The 27,253-nt window shown below is 40.1% G+C and overlaps 2 protein-coding genes across 3 annotated transcripts; one reads left to right on the top strand and one right to left on the bottom strand.

Moving 5' to 3' along the window:
• Nucleotides 1-471: 471 nt before the first annotated feature.
• LOC144632727 (oxidized purine nucleoside triphosphate hydrolase-like) lies at nt 472-15,568 on the bottom strand. 2 transcript variants are annotated; one of them, XM_078491446.1, is made up of 4 exons: nt 15,375-15,568; nt 14,864-15,053; nt 5,746-5,891; nt 472-778 (listed from the first exon to the last, which is right to left on the bottom strand). In XM_078491446.1, the coding sequence occupies exons 2-4, from the start codon at nt 15,013-15,015 to the stop codon at nt 606-608; spliced, it is 471 nt and encodes a 156-aa protein (XP_078347572.1). In that variant the 5' UTR covers nt 15,016-15,053; nt 15,375-15,568; the 3' UTR covers nt 472-605. The 2 variants fall into 2 exon arrangements, with proteins under 2 accessions (XP_078347572.1, XP_078347571.1); XM_078491445.1 differs by lacking the exons at nt 14,864-15,053; nt 15,375-15,568 and adding an exon at nt 10,366-10,632.
• On the top strand, nt 15,089-24,145 carry LOC144632688 (uncharacterized). The gene is made up of 3 exons (XM_078491392.1): nt 15,089-15,217; nt 18,898-19,965; nt 22,597-24,145. The coding sequence occupies exons 1-3, from the start codon at nt 15,145-15,147 to the stop codon at nt 23,406-23,408; spliced, it is 1,953 nt and encodes a 650-aa protein (XP_078347518.1). The 5' UTR covers nt 15,089-15,144; the 3' UTR covers nt 23,409-24,145.
• The last annotated feature ends 3,108 nt before the right edge of the window (nt 24,146-27,253 follow it).

The following is a 27,253-nucleotide window of genomic DNA, read 5'->3' as shown; positions in this document are numbered from 1 at the left end:
CAAGTAGTGGAGCGTTTATTGATAAGTCATTAGAAAAGCTTGGTGTAAAAAGCACCGAGATTAAGCTACTGCTGACCAGCTTGCATGGTACACTGGATTGTTGGAGACATATCCAGAGTCTACTCTACGTTAGACACATTCCAGCGACCAAGAATGGCAAGATGACAGGCCTAGACCTCACCCCACACAACCCCGAACTTTCTTTTTTCCCGGTTTTCTTTTCCAAAAAGAAAACCGGTTTTTCTCCAAAAACGCTTCTTTAGTAGTCGACTAGCTTACTTAGCTGGATCCTCGTGTTGTGTAGTTTGTTAAGAAGAAATCTTACAGTGGCTCCAGTCAGGCTTACAAATGTGAATGATCAGTTAACTGTTGGGACAACATAACCAAACGAAGTGCTATGTACGAAACTGGAGTAAAGTCGGTGAAGCCACCAGCATAGAAACAGATAGACACATGATTACAAAAGAAAAGTTTGGGTACCACGTCGTTTATTAATTGAAGTTATATCTTGTACAGATTAATACGCCTTTTTTATTTTAAAATATTTACTAAACACGTAAAATACCGTGCATCGTATTCAGCAATCTTGAATAATAAATTGTTGTTTAATCTGAGCTGGATGGCTCCAACGTGTAATCAATTATTTCTGAGTGTCCTTTGAACTTAAAATATCCTGAAAACCTCTGTCCTTTTAACAGAAATGGAAACCACAGAATGTCATCTGGCCACATGTCATCAAACGGAACCTCCGAGATTGGAAACCACTTAGGCCTCATTTCTGAAATAAGATAAATGACAAGAGGTTACCACTTAAAAAGGCTGTGAATAGTAATAAATTAAAAGTATAAGAAATCAAAGTCTCTTCGAGATATCGACGTTTTTGCATGAAGTATAAGTCGAAGGTTTATCCTGTGCATTGTTCTTCGAACTTATCATTACAGTTTCTTTGTAGTTTAGTTTAACAATTTCCTATCTTCGCGGAGGAAATGCAGCCATATAATTTTGTCAAAAATGGCTCGTCCGCGCCGGGTATTTATACACATATTCCTTAACATTACACAAATAAACAGTGCAAGTTTCACCGAGATCTGACAATTCTATACTTTAAAATTGCAAGGACCTTTCGAGGCAGTCGATTACGGCAGCGAAATTAGCAAATGAAACAGCAAAATATGCGTTTGACGCTTTGTTTTTGCGACGCCATATTTGAATTGTTATAGACCGCTGTTCAATGTGTTCAAGGCCGTATCGTTACGATTGCTCCACGAAAAAGCACGAAAAAAATACGGATATTTCCGACTACTGTCGGAGAAAACATTGCGCATATATTAAATTGCGGCGTAAACAAATCGTTACACTCAAGCTGCGTTTTGTCTAGGCTCTGCGAGGGTCGGATATCAAGACCCAGGATTAAACAAAAGCCATATATACAGTGAATGCTTTCGAATTATATTTGAAGATGAAATACGAAAGAATTTTGCTGTCTTTGACTGAAATTCCACTCGAACTGCGTAGATACGATCGCATGTTGTAAAGCCGATTCATGCAACATTGCTGTCATTCCCTGTCAACGCGAGGTCACGTCCCTAACGACCTAGGCTGATGACGAAATAGAGTTGCGCTTGCATGTAGCGACCAAATTTGGCCTAAATTTTAACCGCTCCTAAGCTAAAAGAAGCCCCCATCTCTTGCATTTGTTTAAACTTCAATAATATCTTTAAAAAGAGCGAGTTTTTTGGTATGGTTTATTTTTGACGTTTGTAATTTTTAAACGATGTAAGTGCTAGTGATTATTTATTCGTGTTTTAGTTACGCAATCAATTGTTTGTGCGACGCTTTTTATAGATCGCCTTTCAGACACACGTGCGTTGAGATAAGAAAGCTGACATGTCACTTTTAAAATTGTTATATAACGTTTGTAAATGTGACAAGTCACGTTTTTTTCACGAGATCGCAAGTGATCACCCACAGCGGAAAGTAATCCCTTGAGAAATTAAAACAGTCCCTTGAGAAATTAAAAAAGTCCCTTGAGAGTTTACAAATATGTGGTTCCAAATTTTGTTCACATAACCCCTATTCTACGTTTTTAGCTTGTAAACAAGCAAAAACGTCGAAAAAATGAATATATAACTAGATTGATATTTTGTTCTTTCCTAACTACTTAGCGTTCAAGTACCGGTAGGTATTTGAATAATCGTCAAAATGTTGAGAACTTTCCCCTTCACTTCCCCTCGTCGTACTCTCCATTTCCTACTCTCCCTTCTATTTTCCGTCATCTCTTCTCTTTCCTCTTCCCCTCCTAATGCCCCCTCCCCCACCTCTTCTCTCCGCCCTCTCTCACCTCACACTCAACTCCACGGAAGTGCTGAAACTCTTATCCCCCCTGGGTATCCTCTGTGCCACCTCCACTCTACTTCTTTTTCGCTCTCCCGTCTCTCCTCTCTCGTCTTTCCTCTCCTCACTGGTTTTCGCGTCGCAGTATCTCCGGTCGCTCTTCTCCTCTTCTTCTCCCCGCCGCCCCCCAGGGGGCGCGGCTGGGTGTTTCTTTGTCTCTCCTCTCGTCGCTTCTTTCCCTCGTGACCGTGCTGCTCGTGCCCGGGCGTCCTTCTGCGGGGTGCGTGGGCTTCTTTGGTCGTCCTTTTCTCTTCCCTCCGTTCTCTCTCTCTTTGGGTCGTCCAGGGGTGGTACTGAGGTAGCTCTGACGTACGCCCCAACCGCACCGTTTCTAGTCTCGTTGGGTCCGTCCTCGTGGGCCTTGTGCGCGGGTTCTGGGCTCTGGTTGACTGGGTACTGTCCTTGCTCTCCGTGCTCTCGCTGGGTGCCTCGGGCTCCGTCTGCCCTTTTTCCTCTTTTTCTTTTTGTCCTTCGCGCTCTGTAGCGTCGCCCTCTTGTGCGTGGTTCGCGGGGTCCGCTCGAGGTCGCCGGGTGTTCGGTCTTTTTTGTCTTTTCTCCTTCCGCGCTGCTGGGCCTTCCACCGCTCTCACTCCTCCTCCTCTCTGGGTCGGCCGGTCTCCTTTGTGTTTCTTCTCGCGGTTGGTGACGGCGGCTCTGGGCCGGTCCCGGGGCTCAGGTTCTTGCGGCTTCGGCATTGTTGCCTTCGCTGACTCTCCTTGGACTGTCTTCTTTTCTGCGGGGGTGTTCCTTTCGCGTCGGTCCGCTCTCGCTCGGGTCGGTCTGCTGGGACTGGTGCTGTTGGTGCATGGGTCCGGGGTTTCGTCTGGGTGACGTTTTCTGGTGGTCGTCCCTCCGTCGCACCTTCCGGTGTTTGGCGCGGGTTCCTGTGGCTCTTCGCTTTTTGTTCGACACTTGCGTTTCGCGGCTGTCAGTGTGTCTTCCTTTTCTTTCTTTTCTGCACTGTTGCTTGGCGTTGCTGCTCTTCGTCGGGTTGGCGCTCTTTCACGCTTTCCTGGACTTCTTCTGTTTCTTGTTCTGGCTGTCTTCTTCCCTCTGGACAGTGGTGCCACTTGTGCAGCTTGTGTGGCGTCCTCTTCTCTTCGTTCCCTTCCGCCTGACTCCTTCCTTCACTCTTCTGTTTCTGCCCAGCTTCATGCATTCACCACCGCCTAGCAGGGGCGAGGGGCAGCCCAGGCACGCGTGACCTGTGTTCCACTTCCGAGGTTTCGTCTCCATGACGGAGTGCATCTCGTTCACTCTCTGTTCGTCTGTGGGCTTTCTTTTTCCGCTCTCTGGGTGGCTTGCGGCGTCCATACTTGTTCTGTGGCGGTCCTGAGTACAACGTCGTTCGGGCGGAGACTCGGCGTCGCTCGGGCGGGCATCTCTTCTCATCTTGGTGGTTTCGGCGGACTTGCGTTACGCACTTGTGAGGGATGTGAACTCTTTCTCTGGCTGGGAAACAGGGGGTGCTTTTTCGTCTCCTTCTCAGCTGCTCCTGAATATGGCGTCGTATTCGACAGTTCTTCCGTTGGAGTTTTCTGGTTAGGTTCTTGTCGCTTGGGCTGCCTTCCTTGTTTGGGGCGTGGTGGTGATTGGCCTTCCGGAGGTGGTTTCACCCTCTTCGCGCGTTTTTTTTCTTCGTCACTTTCTGGTCTTCTCTTCGCCCGTCTAGTTGCTTTCGCTTCTGGGTGCGCTAACTCTTTCCCAGGGACAGAACATCCGACTTGGTGAGTTCCGCTTGGGTATTTCTTCCCTTGGTTTCTTCTTCTGCGTTTCGCACCACGTGACCGGAGAGCGCGTTCTTCTTTCTGTGGTACTTTCTCGCGCGATTGGGTTGTCTCTCTTTCTTTTTCTCTGTGCGTGTGTTGAGTTGTTTGTCGTTTCTGCTTTTGTGCATATTCTTTTTTCTTGGTTCGGGCTGCGTTGCTCCCGGCTCCTAATCGTGGTGCTCGCACTTTGCCATTACTTCTATACGTGACGGAAACAAACCTTCTCGACTTTTTGTAGTCAGCACCCCTCTTGTAGGTGTTGGCTGATTAGTTTCTTTCTGGGCGTATCAAATGACGTGTGGTGACGCTTGTGGCATTGTTGACAGGCGGATTTGCTGGGACAAAAGACAACGCGATGGTTTCCTGTGGTGCAGTTGAAGCAGAGACGTTTGTTGGGAGAATTTGTCTGCGATAGATTCATATTCTTTTGGTCTTCGCCGCAGTGCGCAGGCCCCACGTGGTTTTGATCGGCGCCAGCGACTTCTTCTGGCGTCGTTCCTTTCCTCTCCCCGTCCCTTCCTCTTCTCGTCATCCCATCTTCTCCCTCTCTCTGTAACTTTCTTTCCTCTCGGCGGTTTTTTATTTCCTCGTTTGGCTTTGGGGGATCATCTTGGCTTTGCGTTCTCTCTTTTTTTCCCGTGTTCCCTCTCCGTGAGGGCAACGCCTCTATCTCGTTACTTTGGTCTAGTAGTTCTCTGGTGGGATTCGTGATCGGTTGGACGCTTTGCTTTGCCCCCAAATTGCCAGTCCTGTGGTACCATCGAACTTCGTGATCATCAGTTGGCAGCTTGGCTTGTATGTCGTTGGCGTGTCGTCGCTTCTTGGGGGTGTGGCGCAGCTTGGGCTTGCATCTCTTCTTGCTTTGTAGTATTCTTCTTCTTGATCTTTTCCCTTCTCTTTCGGTCTTTTCCTGTCGCACTTTTCCCTTCCTCTCCTTTTCCTTTGCTCGTCCCTTCCCCCTCGTGGTGGCTCTCTTCCTTTTTTTCCTTCCTTCTGTCGCATTCGTTTTTCTGGTGGGTCGTGATGAGAGTCTCTCGCTTCGGCTTCCTCTTCTGTGGTTTCCTTCCTCTCATTTTCAACTGTGTGACCTTGATCTCTTCGTCGTCGCTTCATCTCCGGATCGGGCTATTATTTCGTCGTCTTTCCTTCTCTCTCGTTCCGGAGGTGCCACTTCGCGCCCCGTTCACTAGGGTTTTCTGACGAACTAACTAAGACATCTGGTCTGCGTTGCTCACTTTTTCGTTTCACTGACACAGTTGTGCAGGCTACTCTAACATGGAAAAGAGGACGCTTGATTTTATGCTAGTACATTAAATATGATTGGTTGTTGCTAGGCGATAATCAGAAAGTCAATCAATTCTACTGTAAAGTGTTATTGTCTCTGAGTCTAGACCTACTTTTAACATCTGTCACTGTACTGTCACGGAACATGAAGTCTCCGACAAAAATTGTTGGCTTGTTAAGTCAGTTTCTGACATGCAGAAAGCGAGAACTAAACTTAGTTTTATTTTTAGTTATAAAATAAAAAAAAATCTCTTGAAAATGTCAGGTTAATCTTCTAAGAAGTTTTTGTTTAACTTACCTTCTGATTCTGTTGGTGTTCCCTCATATTTGTTCGTGGTAAATACATGAACCTCCAATATCTCTGGTTCACCAAGAAATTCAAACTTTAAAATTCCTGCCTCTTGAAGTTCATTCACTGTGAGACCTGACTCTTCCAATAACTCCCTGCAATGAAATGTATTTTAGTAAGCATGTGTCTCTCTTTGTGCACTCGTGGTTCTTTTTCTTTGAGAGAAAGGGAAGTTCCATACTAAAAACATAGTGAAATATCCAGATATCCAAGATAATGACCAAGCACATGGCATATTGTAGCCTGTTCCAGCTCAGGCAGCCCAAGTTCACTACGTGAATTAATTATTTATAAAGTGTAAGCGAACGTGTCTCTTGGTTTCGAGCGGTGTTTTGTTACAAAGTTGCGATTTATAAGGGTTTGTAGGGGAACTCATCGATTGGGTTCAAAAGGTATAAAATTAAGTATTTTATAAATAAAATTGACGTACCTTGTTTCCATGTTGTATTCTTTGTTGTTTGCCTGCGTGTCAGGTCGTTTTAAAGCGTTTTCGGCGAGTTGCGCTGCCTGGTCAGGTGTTCCACTAACAACGCTTTAAAACGACCTGAGACGCAGGCAAACAACAAAGAATACAACATGGAAATTAAACAAGGTAAGTCGATTTTATTTGTAAAATGTTTAATTTTATACCTTTTGAACCAAAATAGATGAGTTCCCATACAAACCCTTATAAATCGCAATTTTGTAACACAACACCGCTCGAAACCAAGTGACACATTCGCTTACACTTTATAAATAATTAATTCATGTAGTGAACTTGGGCCGCCTGTGGTTCCAGGCTCTTGGTAGTTGTGGGAGAGCGAAAAATGTAGGTGAGCAAGGAAAAAAAGGAGGGTGAACTATGGACTTGAGCGGCCTTAGTCCCACTTTTTTGCTCTCCCCCAACTACCAAGAGCCTGGAAACTGGCCAGGTACACTGGTACTCCAGTGATAATAATAAATATTATACAATACAGTATTACATAAATCAGACTCAATTGGTAGTGCAGAATGCAATGGAGCCGAACAGTTGAATTTCAATTTATTTCACTCTCAGTTAGACGTTGAAACACCAGTTGTATTTGTTCCCAGGTGTCTCTTACGCTTTTCTTACAACCGTAACACTATTCTTTTTTCCACATCAACATTGATGGTAGGTTGTTTTGCTTTTTATAACCAGAAAACGTAATTGGTCCCTGCGACTTGTCCCATATTTTCAAACTTCAGATGGTAAGACTTTGGTCTGCTACACACACTTTTACATGTCTGAGCTACCACTTTTGGCTAATCAGCGCAATCCACAATAGGTTGTTTTGTTTTTCTGCATGACTGAGTTTTAACAGGATGTACAATGTTGCAATTGAACTGTCGCGAAAATCGTTTCTCAAAAAGTAATAGACGGATCACACTGATGCTATCAATTTTGGTTTTTGAAGAATAAAGAATTATCTCACACAGAGCACTGCCACACCACAAAATCTAATTTAATTATCTGCGGTTTTCACTTGGCACCACAGAGTCTACAAGAATCGTACCACAGCAAAAAAATCGCACCAAAAATCCTGGTACAATGTAGTTGCTTTGCTTTCGCTAATAAAAAAAGATATAACACAGATATCAATTGATTAATGCGACTTTTCAGTTTATGAGACATGTAAGGTCACCTTTTCTAAGGAAACACTGCCGCCGTTTCGCATCAAGAACCGTTTCACATGAACCCTTTTGGCATTTAAGGGTCTAATTTAATTAATTTGCGGTTAACTTGCTGCCACGATATCTACAGGAATCCTGCTACAGAAAGAAACAAGCGATGTTCGTGAGGGTTTCAATATATAACATAGACTCATCTGCGCGTGTGTTTGGCACAAAGTAATTCTGCACCAGAGAGAATAGGAGAGCAAAGGGTTATTGGAGACAAAAATATACCTTTAATCTTCATTTGAAAATAGTGTAGATATGCTCCCAGTAAGGTCTGATGCTCCCCACCCTCTCCACAGGAATAATTAACTGATAAATTGATCTTAATCAATTTTTTTTTCACCTTTGCAGTCTTAAGAAAAGGCATGATGCTTAAGAAACTGAAGACATGATCACTTATTTAATAGCGACAAAATCAAAGGTTAGTTTAGACCCCTTTTTTAAATGAACAAGTTTTAACTCAGTTGAAGCAAAAGGAAATCAAAAGGCCACTTTGGGCTAATATTGTGTAACATCTTTTCCCCTTTTGCAGTTCACTTCTTAAAATGCCTGATCCTCTCAAGCTGTCTATCCCTATCTTTTCTGTCAAAAGTGGTGGCTAGCTAGTGAGTAATGAATTAGCAAATGCTGCATTTTTCTTTGACTACATACATGTTATCTGTTCAGACTTCTTGTTTTAAGGACTCATCTCACAGTCCTCTGTGTGAGTCAACAAATCTCCCGGATGCAAAGGAAAGTGCTTAAAACACATATTTTAACACTTATTTCGGCTGATTCTGGGAGAAACAGTAACAGATATCCTGCGATGTAAGTAGGTTGCCAAGATTTGTTTGAAGTCTTGCAAAGCACTGTTTAAAGGAGCAGTGCCACGGTATATAATGTATTTTAATATTTTATAATAGTTTATTATAAGTAGTAAGTACAGGTGAAGAGCCACTTTTTAGAAGAACTGTATTCAAGTCATTATTATTATTATTATTATTATTATTATTATTATTATTATTATTATTATTATTATTATATTAAGTCATTTTTCTGATAATTTACTTACGAAAAAAATAACCAAGAATGGCGGTTTTGACTGACAAAGAATAAGAAAGATTACAAATGATAAACTGTGAAAAATGTGCCAATATTTTCAAGATGCCTTGTCTGTGACATAGCTCCTTTTTAAAGGCCAAGTACTACGGCAACATTTTTGTTCAACTTGTGGCGCAATGTATTGTTGCACTGAAAGTTGAAATGGGTTGTTGCCATATTACTATGGCAACAGATTTCAGTTTTGCAAGTTGAAAAAATTTGTGGCAAAAGGATTAACTCAGTATAACTCGGTTAAACTTTGTGCAACAAGTTGCTGCAACTTGCAACACTGAAATTTGTTGCATGACAAGGTTGTATAAATAAAGGGTCCCCAATAGTTTTTTTGGGATCCAGAATTGGCTTATTCGAAGGCCAAGATTCAGGATTTTAGGGAAAAGGGAGCAAGATTCGTGATTGAAATTTTAAATGGGACACGTGTATTGGTGAACTTACAAGGTGGGATTCAGGAAATGAAGTCCGATAACAAAAAAGTGCTGTACTTGTATAGAAAATCAAGTTGTGATCTTTGTGAACGCTGAAAAAGCCACACAACACGTTTATTATGACTTACAGGAGGTTACCCATGTTTCCCATGTGTCAGCTACACAAAAAGAAGGAAAAAAGCTTATTGTAGGTGATCAAAGATTAAGACCAGTGCTTGGAGGGAATACACACCCACTGAAAGGCATTTTTTAATTGAGGCAAGGATCAAAAACAATTTATGGTCAGGTTGATGGTAAGCCGATAAACACCGGGAAAATTTTAGCTTGGATGGTAGGATCCCAAAACGACCCAAAACCCTATTGGGCACTCTCTAAATAGGGGCAACAACTTTTTCAACTTGCAGTGCAACAATGTTGCACGACAAGTCGAAAGAAAATGTTGCCCGCAATAATGTTGCATGTTTCGTTGACAAATTGCCGAATAGTAAATCAATTATCCTGCTCAATCTTGTGACATATCATCTGATTTTAGCCTAGTCATGATCAGCCTACAGGCAGGTTATGGCATTAATATCAGGCGATATTCCGCGTGATTTTACAGGATAATTTTAATTATCATTCTATGTAATTTTTTCTTCCTTTTCATTGGCCGAAAGCCCACCATGTGATCTGCAAATAATTGCCTACAAATAATGGTCTGCTTGTGCGCATTAGCGTCTGACAGTGATTTTGCGGTACAAATAATATTCTGCTCATGCGAAAAATGGCAACTTGTTTTTCAGAGATGAAGAAGAACGGTTGGATTTGTCTACTAGGCCTGAAAAAACAGCGAAACTACAAAGAAGGCAATGGAATTTCCTCTTATTGTATTTCGGTAATATCTGAAAGAAAGAGAATTGGATGAAGACCCGCTCGTGTTGTCGAAGGTGAAGTTACGCTTTCGTCTGCATTAATTCAGCAAGAAATAGTGCAGTTTCCACGCAGTTCCCGAAGGTAGTTTGTGCGAAACAAATTCAGTGATCGAATGATAAAACAATTATTGAACTCAGTTCTCGCAAAATATCGTGATTTGTCAGTGGCGAGCAGATCAATTATTTGCCGAAGCCGACAAATCACGATATTTTGCTCAACCTCGTCCAATAACTGTTAAACTTAAATATTTGCAGTTCAAGCTATTCAGTCTGCAAATGCAGACACCGGTGTAGTAGAAAACGGCAGAAGAGGTCTATACACGTACCCTTGTCTATTTGCTATTTTTATGTATCCTTTCAAACATCCCTATGTAAGCCCCCCTTTAGGCCTTAGTTATGTTGGCTCTGATATCATCAACCTCGTTAAAACCCAAAAGGTAAATAAAATGTGAGGATACCTCTTGGCAGCTTCCAAAATCGTTTCATCTGAGTGCACTTTCCCGCCAAAACCATTCCACCGTCCGACACCAAATCCTCTCTTTTTCATTCCAAGAAGAATATTGTCATCATTTCGGATAAGAGTCAAGGTGTAAAGCTTATTTTGAACCATTGTATAGCTTAAATTTTGCTACGATATTAAATTAAATCACGAAACAAGTACGGTGGACAGTGAACCATAACATGACTATTACACCACATACCTATCGACAACCCTCGCGTGTGCAAAACATTTTTGGGATCACTTTCTTGGGGAGCTTGGAAACCACGCTTGATTTGGTAGCCGAGCCTTCTCCTCACAATATGAGCTCGTTTACAGAAAACAGCGAAATTTTCGCAGAATATCCACTGAACCTTCTTGAGAGTATCAGATGTTTGTTTTGAAATATCAAGCGATTCCAAAAATTATTTTTGTTTTCTAGTTGACGAAATATCCGAACTTCGGTATACCACAAAATCGCAATGTTCTCGACACTTAGAACAATTTTGGCTCAGCCCGGAAGTAAGAAATATATTGAAACAGCAAACCTCACGCAAACGAATGAATAGAAGCTAATAGATGAATATCTATATTTACTTTAATAACCCAATGAGAATCTCGATGTTTGTCTAGAAATGCCAAGCGATTCTTAAAATTATTTTGGTTTCGAAGTGGACGAATTTTTCGAGGTTGTGCATACCATAAAATCGCTTCGTTCATGACACTACACCCGCTCATCTTTCGATGTGCTATAAACACGAGACGGATCGAAATCCGCCAATCACAGCCCACTAGCACGACCTTCTGAACTTGTGGGCTTATTTGCATGAAACCAACACCGGTTTTTAAGTGTCAAAAACGAAGCGATTTTATGGAATGCACCCCGGGGGGGGGGGGGGGGCACTCAAAAAAGTTTTATACGGGGAGGCTCCGCCCCGAGCTCTTACCCCTTACCCTTTTATATACCATTTTCACAGAAATTGTACCCCTTTCGTATACCTTTTACTGAAAAAAGGTACCCCTTTCATATACCTAAAAGACTTGGCATAGACTTAGAACAGGACGTTTTCTTGTCATTTTCATGTTGCGCTTTATAAATTAAAATAATACAGCCATAAAGTGCGTCTGTTCGAAATATTTTAATTCAAGGCCCTTTATAAAACCTAAATTACGGATTTACATACCCCTTCATATACCTAAACTTGTGAAATCCCTACCCTTTTATATACCTAAAGCCTGAAAAAGGTACCCCTTTCGGGCGGAGCCTCCCCGTATAGGCCATTATATGGAGTACCCCCCCGGGAATGCACAAGCTTGTAAAATTCGTCTACTTGCATTGGGAACCAAAATAATTTTAAAAATAGCGTGGCATGTTTACAGACACCAGCGAAAAGAATCGCTTGAAAACTGTTTGCTACTTTGGTTAATTTTTAAAATGTTCAAAAAACGTCCGGCAAAAAAAAAAAAAATAGGGCCCCAATGGGTCCATGTGTTTGCTGCGGCTCTTGGGAACATGTTGTGGTCTCCACTAGTCACTGTCACCCCTTTGTTCTCTTCTCTAACTCTACTCTCTTATCTCCTACCACGCTCAAACAACTCCCTCCTCCCCTCAACCCCCCACCCCCCCCCTCCCCCCCCCCCCTCAGTGCTCGCTACCCCCCCCCCCACCCCCCACCCCACGCTCACCTCCTTTCCATAGCTTCTTTTATGCTCGATAGCTCATTAGCGGTGCAGCTACAGCATGGTTTTCCTTTCGCTGTCTTGCGTGCAGTACACGTTCATACATTTTATTTTAATTGAGTTCAGAGTGTCGTTGCTGTAGCAGGGGGTGGGGTAAGTTTTTAGCGGTCACGTGCACTCGTCCTTTGGAGATATTTGCCTTCGGCGGGTTCCAAGTCTTCGCTCTTTTCGTAATGATGACTGCAGATAATTTTTCTACTGGAGTGGTCGCGCCACGTGTTTCTTTCCCAATGCGATATCTTTTATCGGTTTTCTGTTTTCCAACGTTCCAACGTGGTTCGTTCTCGCCCGTAACTTCGAATGCGATCAGCGCTACGGTTCATTGGTTTCGATTTTGTTTGTTATGGTTTTTGACATCGGTAGTTCAATTTCTCCTCTGTTCGGCACTCACCCGCCTTCTCTCATTCTGCGCCTTGCGGCTGCAGCAAAAAAACTAGGATGGATGCTCTGTAAACAAAATAAAACAGCAATGTTCGCGTTCGTGTTGTCATGACTGACGTACTGCTGTTTCTAACAGTGGAGGAGGACGTTTATAACCGCGGAGGACGTTGGCGACATTACCGCGCCGTTTATGGACTCATTGGTTATGTCAGTCATACAGCAAGAGGCAAACTGTACACTTGTTTTATTGACTTCAAGAAAGCTTTTGATTCGTTTTGGCATGATGGACTATTCTACAAACTTCTACATTATAAGATTGGTGGAAATTTCTACGATTTGATTAGAAATCTTTACTCAAAAACTAAATGTTCTGTAAAGTATGGTGACCAAAGGACTGAATTTTTCGATTAACAGAAAGGTGTACGTCAAGGGTGCATTCTTTCGCCCATGTTATTTAATTTATACTTAAATGAAATCCCTTTTTTACTAGACCGAGAAGACACAGATCCTATCGCTCTACCTAACGGCTCCAATTTAAACTGTTTACTTTACGCAGACGACTTAGTATTAATCTCTCACTCAGCTAAAGGTCTGCAGAAGGCACTTTCCATTCTTGAAAAATACTGTAACGATTGGCTGCTGTCCGTTAATCCAAAGAAAACGAAAGTTGTCATCTTCCAAAAGAAATGTAGGAAATCTTTACTCGACAAACATTATTTTCAAATAAACAATGACAAAATTGAAATTGTCAACAATTACACTTACCTTGGTATAAATTTTTCTGCAAATGGAAGCTTTAGACTGTAAATCAAACTTAAAAGATAAAACAAGAAGATCCATCTTTGCTACTCGTCGTTACTTGGATTTTTCAAAATTGTCTCTTAGTGTCACTAATAAACTCTTTGATTCTCTCTTTCTCCCTATTTTACTGTACGGCTCAGAAGTTTGGGGTATCTACGATAAAGATGATTTCAACAATTGGGAGAAAGATGACATCGAAAAAACACACATATATTTTTGCAAACAATTCTTAGGAGTTAATAAACAATGCCCACTTGAAATGTTGCAACCAGAAATGAACTTGGAAGGCTTCCTCTAAAATTAGCCATTGAAACCTCCATAGTAAAATTTTGGATTCATCTTCAGAGCTTACCAGAAAATAACATCGCTAAGCAATGTCTACAGCTTTCTAAGGAGATGGCTGTTAAAACCCATGCAGACAGGTCTAATTAATATAATGCTTAAAATTAATCAGTTATGCAATAAATACAACTCGGGCTCTATAATATTAAATGAAAACAACGGAAAACTTTTTACTTCTTACAATAAGCAAAACATTAGCAAAGCGTTAATAGCTCATCAACTAAAACTAATTAGCACAAACAGAAAATTACAATTTTATCATTCATTTAAAACAGATACCAAAAAATCTGGTTTTCTGGACGCAATCAACAATCCTCACACAGAACTGCCATTAGCAAATTTCGACTAGGGAATCACAAATTACGTATCGAAACTGGTAGACACACAATACCCAAGACTCCTATTAATTTGAGAATCTGTTCTTTCTGCCATTCGGATGAAATTGAAAACGAAATGCATTTCTTATTTTCATGCAAGCTATACGAAAATATACGTTTAAAATTCTTTAATGAAATAACCGCCAAATATAGTATTTTTAACGAGTTTGATATTAATCAGATTAATGCAAAATCTTTATTTCTTTGTAACAGCATTGATCCTGCTGTTTGTCGATCAACTGCTGCTTTTGTTTTTCAAGCAATATGTCTCTTAGACATGTATGAAACTTTATTTTCCAAATGATAAAATCGCATTTTTGTTTTATTTCAGATGCTATGTTATATATCTTTGTAATTTCGCAAGTGTAAGTAGGTAATGCCATGTATTTTCATGGAAATACCTCAATAAATTGTTGTTGTTGTTGTTGTTGTTGTCATGGTTGTTTATGTTCTGTTTGTAAGAAATCTTGATTGCAACATGCACGTGCCGTATGCAGTAGGGGGGGGGTTTTTTTTTTTTTTTATTTTAACCAGGGGGGCCCCAAAAAATTTTTTTTAAATTTTTTATTAAAAATTTTATTTTTTTACACCCTACAAAAAAAAAAAAAAAAAAAAAAAAAACCGCTTCCACCCCCGATGCAGTAAACAATGCTAGACTTTGTCCAAAAGCCTGCCAAAACCATCAATTTGTAGTGGAAATGTTCCTTTTTCTGTAGGAAAGGTTCGGTGGACGAAAATAAAATATTACTACAGCAATAACAGAAGAATATATTTTTCGGCCGGAAACTGTTACCGACCGGAAACTGGGCAACACACTGTACCAAAATCTGTACCTACCTTTTGGCAGCTTCCAAAATCGTTTCATCTGAGTGCACTTTCCCGCCAAAACCGTTCCACCGTCCGACACCAAATCCTCTCTTTTTCATTCCAAGAAGAATATTGTCATCATTTCGGATGAACGTTGAGGTGTATAGCTTAGTTTTAGTCATCCTAAAGCTTTATTTTGCTACGATATCGAAAAAAATACCTATTAAAGCAAGACAAACTATTAGCTAATATTATATATGGCTGTTACACCACGTAATTGTCTGAGGAAGCGACGCTGATCAAGAAGATCGATGCCTGTGGCGCAACAAGTAGCTTCATCCAGATATTGTTTCACTATTTACGCTTCAAATATGGCTTCCCAAGGTAAGATGCCCCTTTCGCATTTGTATAACAAAAGAATTCAGCGTGGATGTAGTATCTGCCACGTTGAATTTTATAGTGCATAGTGATGCAAATGAGAAAAGTACCGGTAGCTAAAAGCAGCTAAAAGTAACGTGCAGTGAAAAAGATATAAGCTTACAATGGAGGCTCACAACAGTTTCCAGCACTTTCCAGCTCTTATACTTTGATGGGTTAGTGCTACAAACATTTATCAGTTATTGCTACACAAATTGTATTAAACAAATACCCAATCATTGATAAACAAATTATGGATATTTTCGTGATCTCAATGGTTACCATAGCAACGGTCATAATTTTAGCTTTAAGCGTTTATAACTAAAAAACCAGCACTGTGATGCCCATTTTCTAATTATTGAATAATGATTAGCATGTTAAGGTACAACTTTTTGCAAAGCTAAAAAAATTTCTCCGGAGCGGTTTCAGAGCCGCTTGAACTTTTTAAAAAAAATTTGCTTATTCATTAAAAAAGTGCAATTTGTCAAAAAACCCTTCACAGGTTTTCATAGCAAAATGGAAGTTTAAAAATATCTCCACAGCAACCCTAAAAATAGAATGTTGAATCTGAAATCTGGAAAACGGAATTGGGCTATAAATAAAGTGCCTAATAAAAATAACGGCGATTTCGATTCACCATTTTGAAACAAGAATTCTCTGGATTTGGAACTTTTACAATGGTAACAACTAACAGAGGTCATCCTTTGACTGAAGGTACCAAAAGAGCAATAATAAATTATTAAGGTCATTTCCCTGTATTGCATTGTGCAGAATTTTACTCATAATTACCGTGCACACATAAACAAAATGGCGGCTTTTTCTCTATGCAGCTTAGTCCGCGAGAAAAATAAGTGTCTCTTTCTTGTAAACGAGTATGGTGGCCTATCAATTTTTTCTCATATTTTGGGTGTAACGATCAAAATCCTTTCTGTAAAACGAAAACAGAACATTCCTATACCGTGGAATTCCGGTTATAAGCCCTGGGCTTATACAACTTCGTAAGGGGTTTCGGGTGGGCTTATAAATGGAGGGGCTTATATCCAGGAGGGCTTATAGGCAGAATGAAAAAACGTTTCGAAAAGAGCCACGGGAGTGTTGATCGAAATATGTTCTTAAGTTTAAAACGCATAATAAAACAACATTTACCCCTGTCCAGTACTGTCATCCGGTAGAGAGGGGCTTATATCTGGGGGGCCTTATAATCCGATGTATTTTTTTGTTTCCAAGTAGATGGGCCTATAACCGGGGGGGGGCTTATAACCAGAATTTTATGGTATATGTTTGAAAAATAAGTTATCACTGAAAATGTGCAAGAGAATTACTAAGGAATTATGTGGTATATACAAGGTCCTTGTGCTCCTAAACAACTATGGGGACCACACTTTTTTTTATTTTAAAATTTAAGTTCCCTTGAGGTTATCAAAAAGAGGCGCAGTCACCTAATGGTTAGCGGTTTGTGTTCTTGGGCAAGACGCTTTACCCTCATAGTGCCTCTCTCCACCCAGATGTATAAATGGGTACCGGCGAAATAATGCTGGGGGGTACCCTGCGATGGACTAGCATCCCATCCAGGAGGGAGTAGAAATACCCCTAGCTGCTTAATCTTAAGGTCACGCAGGACCCTTGCAATCATTAGTATGTATTTATTTAAAGAGTATGCACGAACTGCCGGACTGAAGCCGACAACAAACAAAATATTCATGAGAATGTTTGTTTTTAAACTCTTTTGTACAAGTAATTACTAGTAATTGTTCTCAGCTTTGTGCACGTGCGCTGGAACATAGGGAATTATCATAATTAGATTCACAGCTTTGAATATATCACACGTTGTTGTAAACATTGACTCGGAAGGTCTTCGGAAGCCTCAAAACCTGCAATTTTGTGTCCAAGTTTTCTCCGCGGATATAGAATTTCAAGAGTTGATTCGCGAGGAACATAAACTTGGTGTACTCTATTCCCAGGGGGGTACTCCGGGATCCAAGTGACGGGGATGTGCGAAGGATTTTTTTGGGGTCGAAATTTTCGATTCCGGGATTTTTTTGGGTAGGAGAATTTGGCAGGTATTTTTTTGGGTGACTTGATTTAAATAGGGGATTTTTTTGGGTATTAAATTCAAACTAAAGTGCCTTGGCGCGGCCTTGGCAATAAAGGGGTAATTTGACTAGGGATTTTTGGGGGTTTTTTTTTTTGGTCCAGGGATTTTTTTGGGTAATGTCGGGAGACTTAGGGATTTTTTGTCCTGAGTTTTGCCTCCATTTGATCATCCCCGTCACTTTGATCCCGGAGTACCCCCCCTGGGACTCTATTGTGCTATGACTAGAGCGAATTTTTAAATTTCCTTCTCCAAATGAAGATAGCACGTTTCAAAATTTAGATTTTTCACATTTTTGCTCCCTTAGAAGCCATTAACTTGTAGCAGTTTTTGAAATCGAAAATTTTGTTCTAGTCATAACACAAAAGAGGTTATGATTTATCACTAAGCTATATAATCATTTAATTTGGTGCGCTGTTCTAGCTGAAAACTTGGACACAAAATCGCATTATCTGCAGTGAAACTTTTAAGGGCTTGTAACATGACAGACAATGGCCATCTCTCAGTAAAAGGACAATCATGACGTAATTCTATCATCCCCGAATATCCTTAATTGTTAAATTTTAGAGGAATCGATGTTCAAAATGTAGTGAATTAAAGCTTTACAAGATAGCACTCCGTCAAGAAATTTGGCTAATGAATTTATTAATGAGCTAGGGTCCCGCACGACCTTAAGGAAACCGGGATAAGCTCCAGCAGTATGCGCCACTTTGGCTCAAAGCTGCCCTTTTTTGAGGTAATCAAAAAGTAGGCAAATTAAAGTAGACAATTTTTTTTCTTTCAAACTTTCCTTATTGGTTGTTCATCTTAAGGGAACTTTGTTTTCGCATATTTAAAAAATGAGTGGTCCCAGTATTTGTTTAGGAGCTGCAGGATCTTGAATATAACCCATAATTCCTTACAATGTCAGCCTTCAGAAACATTTTTTATTTAAACTGTTCCTAGAAGCAGCAAAAATGGAGAGAAAGCAAAACATGAAATATGAGGATAGATGTACTGCATTGACTTCAAGGAACAATATGATATTGTACATGTACAGCCTGCATTAAAAGTTTGCTGTGTTAAAATAACAATATGCGAAACCCAATACTCAGGCTAACCAGAGTGTCATTTAGGCTAACTGGAGTACACCTTGCACTCTGGTTAGCAAGAATAATGCTCAGGTTAGCAGGTTTGTGGTTACAGTAGCTCTCAATATTTATAATAATAATAATAATGATATGATAATAATAATAATAATAAAAATAAATTATAATAATAACAATAATAATCACATCAATAATGTGCAAATTCCATAAAATGTTTAAATGCACATGACAATTAAGATTAAAAACGGAATACAAACACTTAAAAGCTAAAATTAAAAGTAAACTTACAATGTGTTTTGTTTCTTTTGCTGATTTTGTTTTGTTTTACTCATTTTGGCCATTTCAGTTGTTTCAGCTGTTTCATTTTGGTGGTTTTGTTTCGCTCATGAAATCTTGAAAAAAGTTTTAGGATTATCATAATGTATTTCACTTAGTCATATTATTATGATTGTTACTTGAATTTACAGATTGTTTTGCTGATTCACCAAGTTCTTCTGTACAGACCAGGGAGGCATCTTCCACCTGTTGTGCCAATTCCAATCTAACTTCATTTCCTGATAACAACAGCACACCAAACCATGACAATGGGCATTGCACCAGCAACATGCTTGTACTTGATTATTTTTCTGCTCAAGACAGTAACCATGTTCAAGTTCTTCATCACTGTGGCTATATGTTAGTTTTAAACAATGACAACAGCAATGAATTGCCACTAATGTTGTTAAATGGAGCCGAACCCAAAACAGAACTGTTAACTTCAGTGAATGAAAATATAGAATTTATCCAAGTCACAAACAACAATTTGGGCAAAGATGTGATTGGCACAGTTACTCTTACATCACAGCATGAAAGGTTTTCAGACCTTGCTTGTACTGCTTCTGTTTCTAATGATGGACATTGTTACTACAAAGATGTAGATTCTATAGATTACCTTGCTACAGAAATCCCATCTCCTGCTAGTAACACTACTTTGCCTCTTCTCACTGACAATTGTACAAGTAACAAAAATGAAAGCCCAAGGTCATCATTGGATGGCTACAATGATGCATGTGTTATGTCAGCTCATCTGCCAGTTGGTGTCTTTGATCCCTCCAGTAAAAGGACCACCTTGTCATTTGGTAATTTGAAGGAAATGACACCACACATGAAGGGCCATGTTGAAGGAAGCTCTTTGCAACCAGCAGCTTATGCAGAACATAATAGTGTTATCTCCAAAAGCCATCATTGTTCTAACTCCTCCAGGTTTAGTGTCCTTTCCAACCATAGTTCTGAGCCTGAAAGAAGTGTTAGTTTCCAATTCCCAATTGATAACTATAGTTACAGATGCCCACATTGTTCTCAAAGATTTGGCACAGAAAACGCTTACAGACTTCACATCCACATACATGAAAAGAAGTGTCCTTACTGCATGGAAGTGTTCAGCTCTGCCTCTGGTCGATCTTATAGAAATCTGCTGAAGCATGTTGTTTTGTATCATAAAGACAAAGATCCTTGTATCGTGGCTCACAGGCGCACCATAGAAAGTGCTTTGCGAGGTATGGAGTAAGTGTTTGACTGCTACATGAACATGGTATTACCCTATAGGAAAATAACGCTTCATGAAATAAACGCCAATTTCAAAAATACGTGTTCAGTGTTAGACTACTGACTAAAGTTAAGGCAGAGATGACTTTAGTTAGCTATTTCAGTAATGTGGCCTCTTCTATGTTCATTCTAACAGTATAGTTAGGAAATATGCATCAATGATCCAAAACAATACAAACCAACTAAAGTTATACCCAAGCAGGATCATGGTTTAAATCGTAGTTTGCAAACGAACAACCAATCAGAATGCTTTGACGTTTCTTTTGGCACGTGTACGTGCGGGATGAACAAATATATGCAAAACAAGTGTAACAAGCAGCTATTTCAAAAAGAATAGTGCTTCGTTTCCAGATCGCGGAAGGGTGAGAAGGACGTTTGAGGAGAGGTGTGAGAATGAGTATAAGTGAAAGTTGAATGGATCGTTGAGGGCATTTTTTATGATCGCTTGTTGGGTAATTTCGTTTGTTTATTTGGCCTTGAAAAATGTTACATTTTTCTTACGACGCAGTATAAAATGATACATTTCCCTTATGATGCCGTATAAAATGATACATTTTTTTATGACGCAGTATACAATACTTTGTTAAAAAATTGGTAGTGCGGTCTCACTTCACTAAAACAGGATACGATTTGGACATGAATTTGCAAAGAAACTGTTATTGCATCTATGAACTCTTTAATATCAGCGTCAAAACAAAGAGGGATGTGAATTTTGTAGCCATTACTTGAATGCGCACTCTACGGTTTTATATGAGCCAGAAATGTTTTTTTTTTAAGTTCCAAATAGCAAAAAGAGGTTGTGTCCAAAGCTATGAATTTTCCTATTAATACAAATAGAATAGTGCAATCTCCCACTTGCCCATTTTCGAGCGTAGCACACGCAAGCCCTTCCGTGCGAGCAAACTCGAGAAACGCCAAGTCATCCCGTTTTTGTTTGCGCTTGCAAACACTCTGATTGGAATTTTTACTTAAAATTAAACGCTGAAAGGGCTTACTCCGATTTTTTTCCAATACATCGCTTTAATCAAACTTAAAACCATTGCAGTCGTCAGATATTTGTATTTGTAGGGAATCTCAATATTTTTTCGTCATGCTGAGGATTATCTTTCCGATATTTGAAGAACATGTTTTTACAAAATTAATTGTCTTCGGTCAAACGTATATACTTTGTTGTTACGAGCGTTTTTCTGATTGGATAGTAGCCTCCATTGTGTAAATAGTTCACATTGAATCCAAAACAATACCGTATCATTTCTGAGGAAACGAAGCAAAAAAATAACTGGACGAGGGTTGAAAAACAAAAAGCAAAAAACGAATTTTGCATTCTACCGTGTCAAGCATCCTGTTTTGAATTTTTGACACGGTTTCCCGCATCAATATATATGAAACAAAAAAAAAAACGAAAACCAGACGAAGCTTTCTCCGGCCAGCCATATTTACATTTTAGGGCTGTCACGAACTACTTTTAAGGTCATTCTATTGAAATAGAACTGGCACTGATAGTTTTTCAATCAAACTTTGGGTGCCGTTGTTCGTTTAGGAGCAGGAAGACCTTGAATATACCCCATAACTCTTTTCACTATCAGCTTTCAGAAACATTATTTGAGCCATTCACTTCACTTTCAAAAAATAGAGAGAAAGCAAAACACGAAATATAGCTGCAGATTTACCAAATTGACTTTAATAGAGGAACAATTTAATAAATTTTTCGTGATTAAGGCACACAGTTTCAGTCGCCACTGATTCAACTTATTATTTATTTTTCTACAATAGAAACTTGTTAATATTCATTTTATAGAATGAAGGTGATTGCTAGAATCAGAAAAAGAGAAAAAGATGTTAGGTCCCGGTACTCGTTTATGAGAAAACAACCATTTATATCTCTTGCGAGAAAAAGCCAGCATTTTCTTAATATGCGCACGCTAATCATGTTTAAAATTTTGCGCAGTTCGGGATGCACAATGCAATACTGAGGAATGACTTTAAGTCTAATATGTCAACCAAAAGGTAATCAGAACTAACTGTAGTTATCTGTGTTGGTGTGACCGCAATGTCGTCTAACCAGAACTGATGGCGTTGATGTGACCACAGCCATTGTTTAGCCACTGGAAAAGCTCTATTTAGTTCCCAGAGAGTTTATTTTCTATTTAAGTCCTGCTTTTGAGGGGGGCTTACACACTGTGTTTCAAATCATATATCAGATAGGGTACAAATAAAGGAAACACCGGTAATGTGGATTTTATTTTTCATTGTTTGAGTGCTGTTTAGTACAGCAATAGTATATTTCACAAAATAGTAACAGGGGAGAGGGTAAGGCTTTTTAAAAAACTTGCATTGCTTACCGGTTAAAGCATGTGTGAACTTTAAGATTCACGTACTGATCCAATGCCCAATCGTTGGGCATTTATTTGATACCATTATTATAGCGGCATCAACTGGTAAAGATCTGTAGTACTGACCCGTCAAAGTATAAGAGATGGAAAGTGCTGGAAACCGATACCAGACACCTTAAGCTTTCATACACAATTCGTCTTAATTGTTCAGAGTGATAGATTTATGCTTTTATTCTCTTGTTTCTCCAGGTGCAAGCCCAGGTAACTTTCGTTGTTGCCACTGTGGAGATGAGTTTGATTCATTAAGAGCCTGTTTAGAGCACAGGGTTTACAGCCATATGGTAACAGAATGTTGGATATGTCAGAAGACATTTTCCAGTGGGAAGAAAATGCACGATCACGTCAAAACTCACACTGGCGAGAAAACTCATGTGTGTAAATATTGCTCCAAATCTTTTTCAAACTCACGTGCATTAGGAGATCACCGTAAAAGGCATACTGGTGAAGTTTTGCGTTGTGAACATTGTTCTTTTACCGCCGTGAATAAATTCAACTTAGAAGTTCATCGAAACACACATACAGGTGCAAAGCCATACAAATGCCAATACTGCACCAAGGCATTTTCTCAACCATCTCGCCTTGTAATTCATGAACGGTCTCATACTGGTGAAAAGCCATATGCTTGTGATCACTGTGATAAAGCGTTCATTGATAAATACAGCCTGGTCAGACATGTCCGCACTCACACAGGAGAGAAGCCATACAAGTGCAGCTACTGCAGTAAAGCCTTTGCTCAGGGATGTCAGTTGCAGTTCCACGAGAGGACACACACAGGTGAAAAACCTTACGAGTGTTCACAGTGTGAAAAGAAATTCACCCGTCGGCAGGAACTTAACAAACATTTAGCGACTCACGAGAAAAAGAAACGGGAGTCTGGAACAAAGAGGAAAATGACCGAAGATGATTCTTACTCGGATGTTAATTCAGATGATATGGAAGATGTTAGTGAACAGGACAGAAATAACAGGCTTGCAAGTTTAAGAAGTGCAAAAAATATCTGAAAAAATGCTGATAAGTTCCGTTAAAGGGGTGGGATCAGAAACTCGTGAAGGGAGCGCTGTAATATGATAATGCTCAACTTCATGTTACTCGTGGTGGAGCCATTACAGGAGAGCTAATGCAGTGTAACAACAGTAGATTTTTTCAAAGTACATGTTTCTATGATTACGGGCAGTGAATATTTAAAGATTCAAATGCTGTTTCGCAGCATGCTTTCACCCTTGAGATGCTACTTTAATTTCTCCTGTGTAAACATAATTTTTAGACTTTAGAATTTATAAGCAAACAATTTTCTGTGTGACATCTTTTTTTTAACAATCTATCCAACTAACCTAAGTAACAGACTACACTTATTTGTGATTAACACAAAAGGTTTTTTTATGAGAAGTTAGTTGATCAGGAATTTGTTTGCATCAAGTGAACTATAGTTTAGATAATAGTTTGTTGTGTTTTCTTGAAACAATGGACTATTTCAATTTGATTTTCAGTACTGTTTATGTATTTATTTATTTATTTATGTATTTATTTATTTATTTATTTATTTATTTTATGCACGTACCCCCTTTTATATATAAATTTTATGCGTGAGTACAATAAAAATGTTAACTCTTAAAAATGTCAAATGTGATTGGTTCAAACACTGTCGGAATTCTCACGATCAAAACATTGCTGTAATGACGGGTTTTTTTTTTTTTCAGGTGACACAGACAGGGTCAATCAGTGACAGGTTTCGGCAATTCTACTTTTTCGCAGAAAAATCAAGATTCTGAATTCAGTTTTCAAAGGCCAAAATGCGAAATTGTCGGCTCCCGAAATGAGCGAAGCGAGCCGGGGTTGTCTTTTTGTTATTGTAGTCGATAAGGTTGAAAGTTAAATAAAGGTACTTTTTTTCAAAAAAAAAAATGCTGGTATTGTTAGCTTTTAATTGCTATTTGCATATTTGCATGTCAATATTGTCCGCTTTTTATGCATTTCCTACTTTTTCAAAACAAAGCTTTAGATAAAAATGCCCATCTTTGTATTACCAAGAGGCAATGTCATCGTAGCTACAAAAAGATAGCTTTTTGAGGTTATAAGCGACCTTAGCAAAAGCACGATAGAGGCACCATTTTTACACAAAGAAATAATCTTACCATAAGTGTGAAAAGGGTACCTTGTTCGGGGGAAATGGCGTTTTTTCATGCTATTGGGATTGGTGGGCCCCTGTTTAGGTGGCTCGACCCAGTATTTTTGTAGGAGCACCTTTTAATTTGAGCCTCCCACACCTAAACAGCTTGATTTCACTTACATATCCATTATAAGTCGTGGATTATCTATAGACTGAACTTCAATATGATATCAATTTTTAGAGATCTGTATGAATATCACGTGACAATGATGTCACACTTGTTTTAGCTCTGAATCGAATTTTAGCCCTTATCCGCATTTTTTCTGGAAATGCTCTATGCTTCTTATACCTCGGATGTTTGCCTTCTGCTGAGGGAAGTTTCATGAAAATCTTTTTTTATGTATACTGACGGTTTTTGCAAAATTTGTAGATTTTTTCGTCATGACTGCAATTGATCAATGCACTACATAATCCCTGAATTTCATTTTCATTGAAAACTTCTAAGGTTGTACTGTCTATCATAAACGCAAAATTGAGTAAACATTAAAGCGATGTCGTAGTTTTGGATAATTTTATGCCCTGGAATTTCCTGTTGTCTAGAGCTTAGCACAATATTAAATTCCTGTGCACCACGCGTGAATTTTATGTTTTGACCATAATTGAGCGCGTGATTCAGGAAAGCAGATGAAGGTCATGCATGATTGGTGAATTTCATGCCGGCTATTTAGATTAGAATGGATTAAGTAGTTGACGCGTCGAGACGCGTAACAGCGCTGTACGGGTCTAACTGATCTTAATAAGAGGTACTATATTTACATGTAACTATGCTTAACCCTTTCAAGACTGTGTCATCACTGACAGCACAGTTTGACTTATTGCATGAAGACATAAATGGTCTTAATTTATAGTTCACGCAAGAGCCCAAGACAAATAAGGGCGTTAACAAAATCAGGATCGGATCGGACCGGATTGACAAAACCTGGATATCAAATTGCGCATTTCTGGTGACCGTCTCTCAACCTCAATTCACTACAAATCCACTGATACCCACAGCTATCTTCATCATGACTCATCACATCCTCGCCACTGCAAAAAAAGCCTCCCGCACAGTCAGTTTTTACGCCTACGACGCCTCTGTTCCGATAACGCCGACTTCTCAACCAAGCTCATGAGATGGCTTCTTTCACTGAAAGGCGTGGCTACAATCCGCAAACCCTCCAACAAGACCTGGAGAAGATAAAAGATCTATCCCAGACCGACGCCCTCAGAAAGAACATCTCAAAAGAGGAAAAGGTGAACAGGATTCCTTTGGTTCTCACATACCACCCTCTTAACAACAAAATCAAGCGAATCCTGCTAGACAACTTCAAGGTAGTCACTGACGACCCTGCGACTACTCACATTTTCCCTCAGCCACCGATGGTTGCGTTTCGCCGAGATAGAAACTTGCGTTCAACGCTGGTACACACAGCCTCCAAGCAAGCTATCACACGCTCAGGGTCTTACTCTTGTGGAAACTCCCGCTGTCGCACTTGTGACCACATCTCTAGCAACACCAACATTCAGGGCCCAAAGGATTCTATTAAGAGGACTCATTTACTGCATCTCCTGCCGCCGCTGCCCTGCCATTTACATCGGCGAAACTGGGCGCACTCTAAGGGAACGTTTTGGGGAACATCTAAGAAGCATTACCAAGAGTGCGCCTGGCCTCCCCGTCGCAGAGCATTTCAGCACAAACGGACACAGCTCAGCGGACGCACAGGTCCGCGGCGTCAAGCTCTGCGGCGGTAACAAGCAAAGAAAGCGGCAGGAGATGCGTTTAATTTTCCAACTTGGCACCTGCCAATCGCGCGGCCTCAACTTAGATTTCCGTTTCTATTGAGGTTCTCGCGCGCGCGCGTGCTAGAGACATGACTTTAAATAAACACTAAAAACGATAATGTCCTGCGCAGCGTTAATTTAAATGAACACATTGGATTAAATGTAAAGTTTAACGCTGGAAAGTTCAATGTAAAATACTAAACGTTTCGGCAGTGCTGCCTTCATCAGTAGTAGAAGTAAAAAAATGTCGTTGCTCACGCTCACGTATGCGACAATAAACGATGGAAATTCAAATTAACACAATTTGGGAACTCGCGCGTGCGATGGAAGCGCGCGCGGGCAAAGCTCGCATACGAGTTACTTAAGCAAAGCTAAAGTCTTGGTTTAGCCCGCTCGGTGCCAGGGTCTTGAAATTGAAGATGACTCGCATTTCCTCACGTCTTCTCTTTGCTTGGTCAGCCAGGTTTGCTCTTATCACTGCGACCATCATGTCGTTTAGGTTGTGGCCTGGTTTCGTAAAATGTTCAAGGAACCGGCAGCTCAACTCTCTTCCGTATGACGTCTAAACGGTGCTCTCTGAAGCGATCTCCGAGCCGACGGCCTGTCTCTCCAATGTAGACCATCCCGGGGAATTTACGGCATGAAATGCAATAAACAAGTTGACTTGTGATGCACGTATAATGGCCCGTCGGTTGCATTTGTAAGTACCCACTTGAATCTGGGGAACTGACGGTAGGCTAGAATGTACTAGTAAATCTTTGAGATTTTTTGCACGTCGAAAGGCCTTTAGCGGCGGCTTGTTGTAAATGGCGCTCGTGCTTTGGTCATCGCGTAAGATTGAAAAGTTCCGCTGTATGATGTTGCAAACATCGACGTTCTTAAGTGGGTACTTACAAATGCAACCGACGCGACTGCCGA

The sequence above is a fragment of the Oculina patagonica genome, chromosome 12 (assembly GCF_052425735.1).
Source record: "Oculina patagonica isolate OP01 chromosome 12, crgOcupat, whole genome shotgun sequence".
Lineage (NCBI taxonomy): Eukaryota > Metazoa > Cnidaria > Anthozoa > Scleractinia > Oculinidae > Oculina > Oculina patagonica.
This window is presented reverse-complemented; position numbering and strand designations above follow the sequence as displayed.